The sequence below is a fragment of the Limulus polyphemus genome, unplaced genomic scaffold (genome assembly GCF_000517525.1).
Source record: "Limulus polyphemus unplaced genomic scaffold, Limulus_polyphemus-2.1.2 Scaffold149, whole genome shotgun sequence".
NCBI lineage: Eukaryota > Metazoa > Arthropoda > Merostomata > Xiphosura > Limulidae > Limulus > Limulus polyphemus.
Genome location: NW_013665759.1, coordinates 93794 through 108920, shown reverse-complemented (window position 1 = coordinate 108920; position 15127 = coordinate 93794). Strand labels below are relative to the sequence as shown.

At 30.1% G+C, this 15127-nt stretch overlaps 1 protein-coding gene across 1 annotated transcript in view; it reads left to right on the top strand.

Moving 5' to 3' along the window:
• Window positions 1-11850, top strand: part of LOC106475695 (F-box only protein 3-like) — a 52321-nt gene extending 40471 nt beyond the window's left edge. The window contains exons 10-11 of the mRNA XM_013936376.2: window positions 1181-1294; window positions 5419-11850. Coding sequence (XP_013791830.1) covers window positions 1181-1294; window positions 5419-5516 — 212 coding nt within the window. The 3' untranslated portion in view covers window positions 5517-11850. The remainder of the gene's footprint in view (window positions 1-1180; window positions 1295-5418) is intronic.
• Window positions 11851-15127: the final 3277 nt, after the last annotated feature.

Below are 15127 nucleotides of genomic sequence, written 5' to 3'. Positions count from 1 at the left end.
CTAATGGATTGGCACTATTACTAAAAGTGTTGGACTTTAGGATTCTTTAGTAGATATTGATAGAATAGCATCTATATCTAATGGATTGGCACTATTACTAAAAGTGTTGGACTTTTAGGATTCTTTAATAGATATTGATAGAATAGCATCTATATCTAATGGGTTGGCACTATTACTAAAACACACCATCCAGGCTAACATGTACATCTATGAGTGCAATCATTGTGTTCTTTGACCATGGCACTGTGGCTACAGCCATCTGTTCTTTTAGTCTGGCTCTTTAAATAAAAGAGTCATCAGTATCTGCTTTTCTTTTAGGTATGTGGTAAGAATTTACTCAGGTTTAGCTGCTTTGGATTTCTAGTAGGTGTTTGTGGTGAATTGGCTGTTGGCCTATCATCTTTAACTTTCTATAAGTCTACTATATAAAGACAAAAAGCCATCTATCTGTCACACTGGTATCTCACCTGTTGCAGTACTGATTGACATGCAACTTGCATGAAATGACGATGCATTCTGCCATGACAGGCAAGTATGTCTTTTTAAAATTCTTCCAGCCATATGTATATAAAACGGATGATGTGATACTTTGGGCATATACTTAGATTTGACGGTAGGTTGGTAGAGATCATGATTAGTAATAAAATTGAAACGGGTATACGCAAGTCTCACACTTGGTATTGTTAGTGCACAAAAATCATGATCATTGGCTGAAATTCCCCATTATGTTTGTTTATTTGTCAAGAAAATGCCCAAAGTCTTCAGCTCAGCAGGCTAACAAAGCCCCCCCCCCCAGTGGCACAGTGGTATGTCTGTGGACTTACAACGCTAGAAACCGGGATTCAATACTCGTGGTGGGCAGAGCACAGATAGCCCATTGTGTAACTTTGTGCTTAACTACAAACAAACAAGCTAACAAAGCCAAAATCAGGATGACAGTCCAAAGACAAGACCCCAAAGTTCGTAATAAAATTCACTGCCTTTACCATCACAATTATTAATTTGCAGGGTCATGCAGGTGACCAAGTAGGAATATGTCTTTTGAGAATCAGTCTTTTATGCTTATCAAAACAATTGTTCCACTGTGTACAAAAATTAATTTTGAAAAACATTACTAGTATGTTATTATTATTATTAGATAGAGGATGAATGTTAATCACACATTACGTTGACATTGAAGGTGAGTTTCCCATCATGAAACCAGGAACTAGTTACTCATGGGTGAGCTGTACAAACTTTAACACTACCTATGGAAATATGAGAGGTCATTTTACTATGAAGAACCTAAAAACAGGTTAGTGCAATTTTCATATTTTGGAAGATTTATAAAAAATGAAAAATAGTTAAAAGATAAAATTGAAAAAGCTGTTAAATAATATAAAAATGTATATGACTCAGATAATAATGACAAACATAAACACTAACAGAAACATATTAAGTCGATAATGTTCTGTTGAAATTTATTAACTCGAGTTTTATGTTTCCAGAAAGTATACAAAATATAAATCTTAAGAAACTCCTAAACTGCTATTTCTAAACATAAAGTATGAAAAAAATCAAAGATGTTATTTTGTAAAAAAATATTTGTGTGAAAAAATAACATCTTTGTATTATTACACTTAGATAAGCCTTAAAAATCAACATTGTCTTGAATTTAAAAGAAGTGTTCTCTAGATAACTTACACTCTTTGATAACATTACATGAATACAGTCACAAATCTTAATTGAATATGAAGTGTTGTTGTGTGTATTTTTACACTGATTGAATTACAAAATGAAAATAAACAGTTAATTACAGTGAAAATGTTTTAATCTGATTTTATATTTTGACAAATTTAAACATTTCGTAGGCTGATATGATGCTAACATTTTTCTATAAATGTAGTATTTTGAAATCTATATGCCTACTAATTTGTACAAGATTACTTCACCAGAAAGTTCAGTTTCAATACTATTTAGTGGTGCAAGTAAAGAGCAAAAACCCTAACTCAAAGATAACTTTTATGTTATATTTTTTATATTATATTTGTAAATAAGAAGTACTTAACATATATGCATGAACTTGCATTATTTTCAATATTGAAAATAGGAAAATATCTACTGAAATATGTATCCTTGTAGATTTAATTAAATTAAATAAAAAAAGGACTACACCATTGACCTCCATCATTCATTACTGTTTTAAAGAACTTGAATTCATCTACTGACAAAGTAGGATAACTTTACACTTATATTCTGAGTGAACTGTATTTCAATAGTTAATGTAACAAAATAACTTTTATGTAGGCAGACATTTGCTTAAATGTATGACAAAAGAGTGAAAAAAAGGTTATATTTAACTATTGTACATTTATTTAGCAAATGTTTGCAAAATTGAAACTTAATTGTACCCAAAAAGGAGACCATGTTTACCCTGAACATTATTTCATGAAGTTGATATTCTCTGTGATAAACATATATGTATATGAAATAAAAGAAAATAGGTGTAAATATTTAAAACAAATAATAGATTTTGTATATCATTACACTCACAAACAAAATATAACATGCTTAATTACAGTTTTCTAAGCTTAATTTGTTAATGCTTCATAAAAGAAAATAATGCTTAAAAAATGCAAAGATGTTTTATAGTTTACGTTATCTATTTTTTAGAAAACCCAGTTGACTAAATAAATCTTACAAGCAAGTTATTATTTCTAATTTTGTAAATATTGACTTGATAAAGCCTAAGAAAAATATTTCACTAGCTTTTTTTTACACAGTCTTTTTTGACTTTGATGTAAAACTAATAGTAGTTGCAACTACAAAGATAGAAAATGAGAAAATCTGGAAGTGTGAGGAACTTTCTGTTTGTTGAATTTAAAATTTGAGGTATTAATTTCAAAGTAAATCCCATTAAAACGATTATTGCATATTCTTTTTATAGTAAAAATGAATAATACTAATATGATTGAGAATAGTTTATGCTATCAGTTATTATTTTAGGGGTACATTTGTTTTGTAAGTTTTATACTTTCTAGGAGGTTTAGGAATGTGATCCATTGAGAATTTATTTTTCCCACAAGAGAAAGTATTTTAGAAGTTTTAAAATGTAGTTAGATAATCAATTAGATTTCAACAATGTTGTTGATCAAGGAGAGTGAGTGTTTATGAATTATTTGCTGTAAATACCTTAAAATATGCCTTAAAATTAAAATCCTTGCTTTTGTGTCTGCATGTAAAAGTAGTCATGAACTGAATTATCATAGCTTGAAGATGCCCCCACAGTAGCACAGTGGTATGGCTGTGGACTTACAATGCTAGAATCTGGGTTTCGATACCCGTGGTGGGCAGAGCACAGATAGCCCATTGTGTAGCTTTGTGCTAAACTTCAAACAAACAAACAAAAGCTTGAAGATAATAGAAAAATAGCATTGTTTTGTTTTCAATTCTTAACAATCCAACAGATGGCTAAGAAACCTCCGAGATCATACTATCAAATTACCAGAAGTTTGTGAGGTTTCTTTTCAATTTGATTAACCAAAAAAAAACTTATATTTCTAGAAACAGTAAATCAAGGATATTTATATTCTAAAAGTAACATTCATGTTACTTTTTTAGTTACAACATGTTACATGTTAGTAAGGTTATTTATAACTAGCAATAAGGCTGACATTAGTAAGTGATATGGAATATGGAAAATAATGCCTTACGCTAGTGAAAATGTGATCTGTAGATTGGTGGACTGTGTAACATTACACCACAATAAGACTGATAATAAACTTAACAAGGAGGCCTTTTGTTCAATATCAGAGTTCATTAGGTTGGCTGGACATGCAACACATAAACCCTGAGTCAAAATACTACTTAAGTCACTCACATATAAGCTATCATTTATTATGGTACATACTGCCTTATGTTTGTGAAGCATAACCTATAGATTGGTGATTTGTTGGACATTATAGCACAATAAAGCTGTTAATACTTTTTAAGCAATCTTTCTTTATTGGTCCTGTACAAGTTTCCAATAAAAAGAACATAATTGCAAGTGACTAGTCAAAATACTATTATATTCTTACTGGAAACCTCTATAGAGCCAGTAAAGAAACATTTGTTGAAAATTATTATCAGTCTTATTGTGACGTAACATTACACAAACCACTGATCAATAAATATCTTTCAGGGTTATATTAAATGCTCCTAAAAATTCTGTGTTAGTTTCTTTTATGACCAGCAATCTACTGGTTGATCTCACTTTTCTCTGTTAAAGTTATGGTACTACAAAAAAGCCCATTCCTTAGAAATACAAACTTTAAAGTTGATTACAAAAACCTGCCTTGTGTTCTAAAAATGACACAGGTTTCAATGAGCAGGTATAATTTTAAAGAAACTGTTCTCTTAAAAAAAATAAAGGAACTTTGGGTTTTGCTAGTTATGAAACCAAACACATTTTACCTTTACTTTACTGTAACTAGTCAATGGTGTGGAAAACCCACTGAAAATGTTAATGTTTTAGAGAATTGTAATTTATACACTAGCTGTTTGAAATGTTCTTGCAGTTGAAATTAATACTACATGATACTAAACATGTAAAAGTGGTATACAAGTCATCTGTTGTTTATGTTTGTGAAGGTGTCATCAGTTTCATATTTTGCCTTAACTTGACAATATTAATTATTGCAAAAGTTATGGAATTTCACAAATAAGTTATAACAAATTTTTTCTATACCACAATACTATGAAAAAAAAAGTTTTCCCAGTCATGGCAAGTATAGGAAAGCATGTACAGGTACACATGTTCTTTTACACTTACAGTGTTACAAAAAAAAAGGCTTAAAGTAGTTTTAGTGTATCTTTATATTTGTGATAAATGTAGAATACAGACAATTTAAAAAATTTTTAAATGTATTTTCAGAAAACATTAGCTACTGATCAGTAAATATCCTGAACTGGTGTTTTCTTAAAAAAAACATTACGTACTCAACATTTAACAAAATATTTATAATTGGTAAATAATTTGATGAAACTTTTAGGTATTGCTCTGTGTACACTTTACAGTGACATAAGCCTAGAATATGAGCACTAACTCAAAGAAAAAATAAGATTCTCATAATTAGTCCATCTTTATAGTAGTAGTAGGCCTTGGGACTTATAAGCATTACCATAAGTTCTTCTGGTTGAATGAGCCAAATGTGGATTTAAAAGGTGGAAGCTGTAAGAATTCAAATGCAATATCACTTAGTGTTATGTAACTTTTACTTTAGTGAAAGTGTGTAAGAAAAAAAGCAATTATTCTTACACTTATGGGAAAAATGGAACCTTACAATATCCAGAAACTGTTTGAGTTCAAGGTATTCTAAATGTGAGTGATTACGGTAATTCAAAAGTTTCCTTTAGTATAATTGAAGAACTATAATTATTTTTGAATTCTCTTTACAGGCTTAACAACAGATATCATATGTCCAACTTATCATATGAAGTGCTTCCCATATGTGACAGCCGAAGAACGTATAAGAGTTAAGTTAAAAAAAGAATAAATTTCAGATTGTACCCACTTATACAACTTTAAGTTAAACATTGAGTTGTTTAAATTAGGGAACCAAGTAAAAACTGAACTTTTCCTGAATCTCTGCTGTTGGTGACAAGAAAGCAATTTTCAGAATGAACTCCTCAGAATTGTTCTATTATTGATAACATGATGTATAACATATTTTTGCTTTGCACAACTCTCAATTAAAACATATATATATAACATAACACAAAAGAATTGTGGGCTTACAAAATGTTATTGCAGTGGTTCTCTCTCTCTCTTTTTTATTCAGTTCCACATCTTAAGGACTTAAGCATTTGTTTTAATTAAAAGTTTCATTGTGTACCATTAATATATATTAAACAATTAATATACTAAATAATGTTTTTGAAACATTATCCTTTTTCTTGGTTAGAAACTACAGATAATTGTAAAAGTTTGAGCAGTTGTTTTAAGATTTGTGGTGCTATGATAAAAATCTCCGATTATTTCAATATGCAGTTGGTTGATATCTTTGTGTAGGTTGGAAAAATTATGTTATCCAAAAGAAAAAGATTTATTTTCCTTGCTATTACATTATTAAAGTAATGTCACAATAGTTTTACATTATTTTATTTAATTAAAAAGAAAAGAATATCGTTCACAGAAATGCTTACATTAATAGAAGACCCATTAGAAAAATAGTCTTGAGACACTGGTAACATTGTGCATGTAGAGATGTTGTGAGTCAACTTCTGGTCTTTTATCTGCATACATTGTTTATGATCCATTTCAAAGTGCATGATTATTCTGATATTTGAATGTGGTTTATCATTTCTTTTAATGTGAGAACAACTGAGACCTTACATTATCCAGAAACTGTTTGTGACCACATTTCTTGAATTCAAGATATTTTACGTGTAAGTAGAGTTCTTTGAAAATGTTTCTTAATGTTATCATTAGAAAAGAGATTCTTTGATGTACTGAAATTTATTATGTTTCTTATTTAGTTTATAATGTTTCTAACTTCAGGTCAGTAGAAAGGTATTAGTTACAATAATAAGAGCAATAGGCTTAGCCCATGTTGATAAATTAGTCTAAGAGGCAAAAAAAACAACAAAAATTAACAGTTTAAATTTTGTAATATAAAACAAATTGTCCTTTTGGCACCTCTTTAAAAGAAAAAGTGATTTAATTTATTAATTGAATATTATAAAACAAAAGTAACAATGGCTGTCTACACAGTAATGACTTTGTGTCTTTTTATGTATCGTGTACAATTTTTGTAAAGTTTCGGACTTGTTTTTAAAAGCCTGGTCAAACTTGAAAATGTCCCTGTTTTATTATAAGTTAATTTTTTTGTTCATAGAGAGCAAAATGTTGTTGACACAAAAGAAAGTTGTTGTCTTAAACCTGAAATTATCAAAAATTTAATTAAGAAGTGCTGTTAATTACATATTATTGCTTGCACACGGTAATAAGTTTTGCAAGAGATTCAGAACGAGTTGAATAAACATGACTTAAGGGAAGAGTTAATGACAGAGTATAAACACAACAAAATCGTATGCTACATAAATAACAGTAGAATTCATTTACAAGGAAAATGTAAAATTCTTGTCAACCATGTTCAACTGAACTCTGAAGTGTATTTTCTGTGATGACAATGTTTAACTTGTATTCAAGCATATTTTACCACATTGAAAATTGTGTTGTAATGCCTTTAGTAATTTTTTGTATTTTTGTTTATGTAAATATAAGAGCTTCAGACAAACACTCAATTTTTCCCCTTTGGCTTCATGCAAAATGTTTGCCAAACATTTTTCTTAAACAGAGGGTACAAACGTAGTGTATGAGCACAAAAATAGTTATTAGTTAAGGAAAGTTTGTTTACTAATAAAGGTCCATTGGTATTCTCGTGTGTAGTGGTCTTAGTTATGAAAGACATGTTCACTTATAAAACCAACTGAAACATCATGTATTTATGGAGTTTCCTGTGTGTGTGTCCTTAGTTTTCAGATGATGTATCAGACTTCATGTTAAGAAAGACTAAACATGGTACAAAAATTAGGCAGGAAAAGTCCATAAAGAAAAAAAACGTGCTGTTATCATGTTAAATACACTGCCTAAATCTCCTTTAAAAGATAGAAAGGAAATGTTTTATGCCTCTAGAAATACAATAAAGAAATAACTGAGCACTTTATAGAAGTGCAGATGTTATGTCAGTTTGTACCTCAGCCAAGAGATTATTGAAGAAAGCTAAAAGTTTTGTACAATGAGATAAAAATAAGACATTAAGAAAAAAATTAATGAATTACTGTGCATAAAGGTATACACTGAAAAGTTGAAGTTTTAGACCAAAACATTAAGTCTTAATAAATATAATAAAAAGTAAATAACAGCATTTATACATAAGAAAGGTCAAGTATTTTGGGGAGACTGGCTGAACAATGCAATGATTGAACTTGAAGTGTTCATTTATAAATTAATCATATTTTAGTATATATTATCTATAGAAATGTTTTTGTAACTGATATAATCAGATCTCCCACTAAATTCTAGGTAGAAAATAGGATATATAAAGGACATATTATTTAAAAAAGTCAACAAAATATGAAAAACCTGTATATAGAAGTTCTTGTGATTATTAATGTTTGAATAGTTTGTTCTAGACCAAGTATGTGAAAAGATTGCAGATGAAATAATCTTTGAAATTACATGTAGTTCCAATAATAAACAAATTATAAGAATCAAGGAAACCTTAGCTATTAAGAAGTTGAAACCAAAGTTGAATAATAATTCATCAGCGATTGAAATCTCACTCGGTTATGTTTTCACATGGCAACTTTTACTTCTATTTACATTGGCACAGTAGAAGAGTGTTGGCAGAACACTAATAAAGAGACACATATTTGCAAACATATCCTCCCCCTCCAAAAATAGCTTTTATTAGTCATTTCTATGATGATTCTGGAGTCCATTTCTAATTGACATGATCTTGTTTATTAAGTGAGATACTTTAAGATTAAGCAATTTTTTCAGGACCTCTTGTAGCCTACCAAACGGTAATAGAGTAGAAAATAATTATGTTTCAAATATTAAGAAACCAGATTAATACATGTATTTATTTCTAATTCTACTAGTATTCACATGGTTAATAATATGTATTATCACTTTAAATGACTATCATGCAAAGCATTTCATTAGATGTTACCTAAAAGCAAGATACATTATCATCACTTTAGTGCAACCCATGTTAAGTATGTATGTTAATTTTGATTGCATAGAAATGATCAAAACGCATTACAAATAAAATTCCTAAGCAAAGGTAAGCAACAAAATCTTGTTTTCTCACCAGTAAAAGTCATACCTGTAATTGTTGCTTCACTTATGGGTGTACTTTGTCTTTCTGAAAATTACTTAGGTTTCTGTGTGATATTTTTCATCATTGCAATTTATTATATTCAAAGTTATCTCACTCTTTTACACATTCATCTTTTGATTATTGGATTTTTTCTAATTTCTTTGTGATATTGACAAAAGGATGTGACCGAACTCCCATCCTGAAAGTTTTTCTTCTGCAGATCTTCCTTAATGTGTTTTTCAGCCTGATTCATAATTTTTTCCTTCTTCTTTTACTCCTCCTCTTTCACCAGTACTGACTTCTCCCAAGGCCTGCTTTATTCCTGCAATCTTTCTTTATATAGAGAACTTGCATCCTGGACTGCCTTTAGCATACTTTTATTCATCTGCTCAACCTACTGATTGTGTGTTGACCTAGGCTGGTCTGCTCTTTGGAAACTGTGTTCTTATTGTCTAACAATGATCTCTCAACATATGCATCCATATAACACACTCAAGCAAGACTTGATGAACTTTTTTAGAATCTTATATCTGGACCCTGGGTAGCATGAAGTAGCAGAGATTCTCCTGTAATGGTCAGTGCAAACGTGCACATTCTCCTGTGTGTCTTCATCAGTGTAAGAGAAACAGTTTTAAGGAATGTCTTCCATCAGATACAGTTTTCACACATCTGTGATGAGTTACTACCTCCTGCTTTAACACTACATGTTTCAATTTCTGAGCTCGGTGCCTGACAGCTCTCACACTTGCTTCATTTCTCTGAAGAAAGGGATGCAAACATGCCACATCTTTGTTTAGAGGCAAGTACTTTGTAATGGTCATGAAGAACTGTTTTGTGTCTTACACAGGTGTTTTAAGCTGATCAGATTTCAGCCTTGACAGTGTCCTTCTTGTTGGCTCCTATTTCAGTGTCATTGGAGGACAGTTGATTCAATGTGACACTGTAGTCATATTCCTTCAGAACATTATTGATTTACTTCCAAATGGTTCTATTGATGTTTGGGTCAGGAGTTGATATAAGCAACCACAGAGAGATGGCCATTTCTTACTTTAAGAAATGCTTGATTTTTTTATAATATTTGTTTTCTTTTGACATAACTAAAATGGAAGACCACAAGGTATCTTCTTGTCATCCAGAATTGTGTTTCTCATGATAAGAAGATCCAATTGCTTCATATCTTGATCAGTTGTTGTTTGATCATACAATAAGGTATATCTTGAATTATTTCTCTTTTAGGTCATCCACCAATTTTTTTAACAGGTGCGGTTATAGGCCACTGAAATGATATACAGCAAACTTGTTGACCACATTCCAAAAATTTTTGGAATGAGGCATTACTTCTCTGACTTTTGCTTCCAGGTTTGTTTGACTGGAGACATAGGTGATGTAAAAGCAGAGGGAACATCTTATGATGGTGTATTTTAATTGCAGCTTCTCTTTGCTGTTTACACTGTATTGCTTAAGATATAGAAAAGTCTAAGATTAATTTTGGTTAAGGCTTTCCAAAATAAATTTTAGACTTTTCTATATTTGTTGACCATTGGCTGCTGTTTTAACTGGGAAAGCCCAGAATTTTTAATTGAAAAAAATCTTCAACGTGTAAGGAGGCCTAGCAAGTTTAATTTCAGATATCCTAGTTTTATAGATACAGCCTATTATTAGTTCTACAAAATATATCATCTTAAGTACACAAGTTAAAGACATATAAATATTACTTAATGTAGCTTTCATGACTCATCACCTGGTGATAAAAAACTAAAGGGGTGCACAAAATCATCTCTCAGTTTTATGGAAATTGCAAAAGAGCATAATAAATAGTTAAAATGTACAACAAGATATTCAAGACTTATAATTTTGTGACATTGTGCATGTTTATTTTGAAGTATTGTTAAAGTAGTCAACTTTTTTATCAGTGTTCAAATAATTTCAAAATGAGGTTTTTGAACAAAATCTTTTCAAAATGAAAATGTGGTTTTAAATAGTTTCATAAAGAAAATCAAAATGAACTTGAAAACTCTTTTGCATACCCTTAACATAAGTTTACCCTTTCATTAGGATTTTACCTTAGTTTGAAATAACTGCATACATCTTTAGTTGGAATTTCAGCTGATCTGTTATCCTACAACAAGCCAACATATACTTTCTTCATGTTCTGCTTGCACCTTCTGACTTATGCCTGTATCTCTGGAATGTAAGCTTAAAAGTGCTTAATGATCTAAAAAAAAAAAAGATAAACCTTGAGAAAAATATTATTTTGCATTGAAAGGTGGTAATTACTCATAGTGTGAAACTGTCATAAGGAGCATTAACATATGAACAAGTACATGAGCTGTAGTTTAGTATATTGTTAACAAATGTTTGGTGAAAATACAGGGGAAAATGAATAATCATAAGGAATTTACAAGTAAAATCAGCTATTTTAAACTAAAACGTACAATTGTCTTGTTTTTCCTCAGTTCTGTAAAATATTGGGATTTTAGGATTGAGGGGAGGACTGTATAACTCAAAGTTGTGCGACTTCATCGTTCTGTTTTACACAATGTTTTTATTATATCACAATATTGGATAAATTTATTTTTATAGAAAGAAAATAAAAGTTAAGTTACTGTAAAAAAACCTACAGTGTATGTGATTTACACATGTAATGCACCAGTTTCTGCTCACTTTTGTTTTACACAACTTTATTGCTCAGAACATGCAAAACTTTAAGCTGAAAACTTCTGTCACAGAGGCTAGTTTAACAAAATCATGTCAAGAACATTCTTGTTTTGTCAATACTTTTCACATAAAACTTAGTATGTTTACATGCAGTTTCTTTGAAAAATATGTTTACTCTTTGTGGTTTTTGGATAATTCTGCTGGAAAGAAATTTAAATGAAACATGTATGAAGTAAGATTAAAGGTGAAAATAAAAAAACAAAAGAAAATCTGTCTAAACACAACTCCAGCATATAGGGACACAGTTTTAACACCTAAGTACTACAACACTCGGGAAGAAAAATAAAAATAAGAACAACTCGAAGGTAAGTTTAACAGCTAAAACACTACTTAAATTAAAGGTGTAGACCCCTACCTCTCCCTACAAAAACAATTACAAATGGCATCCAAATTTAAAACTCTTTCCATGTTCTCTACCTTTATGGAATTTCTGCAATGCAGGTTTTTCTTTAACAATTAGGTTGTTTAAGTTTGTATTAACTTCTTGTTTTTAAACTACTATTGAAATTAATCACCTACTGGGAACAATTGCTATGCTTATAGGAATTATTGCAGAACAAATATTTTGAGATGAAAAAACTGTTGGAACACAATTCTGAAAAAATGGTAACACCAGAAGGATGTTAATCTAGAAGGTCAGTTATTTAATTTTCGAGCCTAAGCTCTTCATCAGATGATGTTTACAGTCACTAATGAAAGTACGTTAGAATAATATGTAAACAATAACAATAATGTACACATGTACCTAACATGGAACATTGTAGGGCATGCTGTGAAAGCTTAACACATCGTTGTAGAAGAAGAAATAAAGCTATGTAAAAAATTTAAGAGATAGATAAATTCTAATTTTAAAATCAATACATACCAGATGCATAAATTTGAGTTAACTGTAGGGAAAGTTTTGAAATTTAAACTTTAAATGACACATTCTTATGATCTTTTTTTTTTTCATATATAATCTATAATAAATTAACCATACATGCAATATAAAGTACTGTAAAAATTTAAATTTTGATCACTGTCATTTTTTTCTAAATTAATCAATTTTCATTTACAAAATATAAATTGACAGAACCAAATTTGTTATATAAGGGTTTTATAACTCTTACATTTAAAAGTGTATGTCAAAGAAAATTCAAATTTTCAATGTTACACAAGGACACATGCATATGCCTAACTATACCTCTGAACATAGAGTATATCATAAATAAAAAGTAAACAAGGTAGATTATGGATAGAAAATGCAAAGAATGAATTAATTATTGTGGAGATGAAAATTCTTTATTTAGCCAGATGGAGAAAGGGGTCCCTAAGTGTAAATGAAGTGTTGTTCTTCACATTCATGCAGGCAGTGATTAATAGGTACAGCCTATTTTAAGATATGGCAATTCATGTTTGTCATCACAAAAGTGTTTTGGAACAGGAAGATCAAGATTTTGATTGATCATACAACTTCTATGTTCACAAAACCTACTGGCAATTTTGCAACCTGTCTCGCCAATGTACACTAGGTTATAAATATAACATTAATATAATACATTAGAGAAAAGCTGCTTGGATGGCAATTTCCATTTTAGTTGCAGTACTTTCTATACAATATATACACACATTTTAAATTAAGTATCTCACACTTGTACATCAAACCTATTTACTAGAATATACACAACTTTGAATACTATCGAGCACATTATGTAAATCATTTAATATAAGTCATGTACACCTACATGTACATATTGTAACAGACTGCCAAAAAGAAAATTTTCATGAAAAGTTTTAAAAGATCTATGTACTAAAGGTTTATGTCATTACAAGTTGTCAGTTCTGTATTTAACAAAAATATACATGAAGAATAAAATAACAGACTATGCATGTATGAAAATAACTTTTCACCTTGGCACTAATTTACTAAACCACAAGAATACAACACATGGGTCCAATATTTCAACTAGTCAGTTTGAATGTCACCTTCAAGGAATAGGGCTTCTTTCAAGATTTCTTATATGGCTTAAGTGAGCTATTTTCTATACAAAAACCCTCATCATATTTATGCAATCTGTTATAATTTCAAATTATACTGAAAACATTTAAGCTTAGTATTTTAAACAGTAAAAACTATTCATACATTATAGCAATCATTTCTATAAATTTATTAGACCTAAAATATTTCAGGTAACATCATAAATAAAAAATAATGATATGTACACAATGTTTCAAATTCTACTCTTAAAACTATTAAGCCATTTTAATAGTCTTCAAAATATTACCAATTAAATTAATTTTGTTCAGAACAAACATACATGATGTGTTTAACTTGACATAATTCTTTCTTTTTTATAGTTCTTAGTTTAAATATGGTTTTGCAGAAAGTCTACAAAATTACAAATAACTCATGAAAAAAGGTTAACGAGTTTCACAATTTTCTATCATGTAATTCAAACATAACTTGTGATATTTTAATGGAAACTTTGCAAGTCTTGTTTTCTTTCTGTCCAAACCTTCAGATTCAATTTAGGACAAAATGGCTATAATGCAGTTTAATGAGTACAGTTCAGAGAACTTGAGTGATCTATCAGAAAGTAAATATTATAAGGGCAACTGATGCAATTAGTGTGATGATATTTACCCATGTATACTCAAACTAAAGATCTCTTTCTCAAAAGTACGTTTTCAGCTAATGTGAGAATCTTTTTTTTTTCTTTCTAGACATAGATGCTTGAGTGAAATTTTGAATGTTTGTTTGTTTGTTTTTGAATTTCGCACAAAGCTATACAAGGGCTATCTGCGCTAGTCGTCCCTAATTTAGCAGTGTGAGACTAGAGGGAAGGCAGCTAGTCATCGCCACCCACTGCCAACTCTTGGGCTACTCTTTTACCAACAAATAGTGGGATTGACCGTCACATTATAACACCCCCACTGCTAAAAGGGCGAGCATGTTTTGATGGGACGGGGATTTGAATGCGCGACCCTCAGATTGCGAGTCGAGCACCCTAACCACCTGGCCATGCCGGGTCAAAATTTTGAATGACTAACAAAGAGTGAAACTACTACAAAGTAATAATGATACAAGTTCTAACAAAGAGTGAAACTACTACAAAGTAATAATGATACAAGTTCTAACAAAGAGTGAAACTACTACAAAGTAATAATGATACAAGTTCTAACAAAGAGTGAAACTACTACAAAGTAATAAATGATATAAGTTCTAAAAATTATTTCACTTTTGAAAATTCACACTTTTTAGAAATGTGGACATCTTATTCATAACAGAATAACTGTGAGACATTAAACTTAAATAACAGCACAAAAAACCTGGTAAATAATTCCATGTTAAAAATGAAGATTAATAAAATTATAATAATAATGCTAAACTTTACAATTCTCCAAATCTAAGTCCATAAAATGTTGAAAAATTATTATTAGTTCGATCCTAACAGATTTAAGAAGATTAAGAGAAACAAAAAAAAAGTTCACTGAAATACAGGATGACCATAGTGAATAACTGCTTTTAGCAATGACTAAGTGTGTTTAAAAATCTATGTTGGATAGCTACCTACATGGAC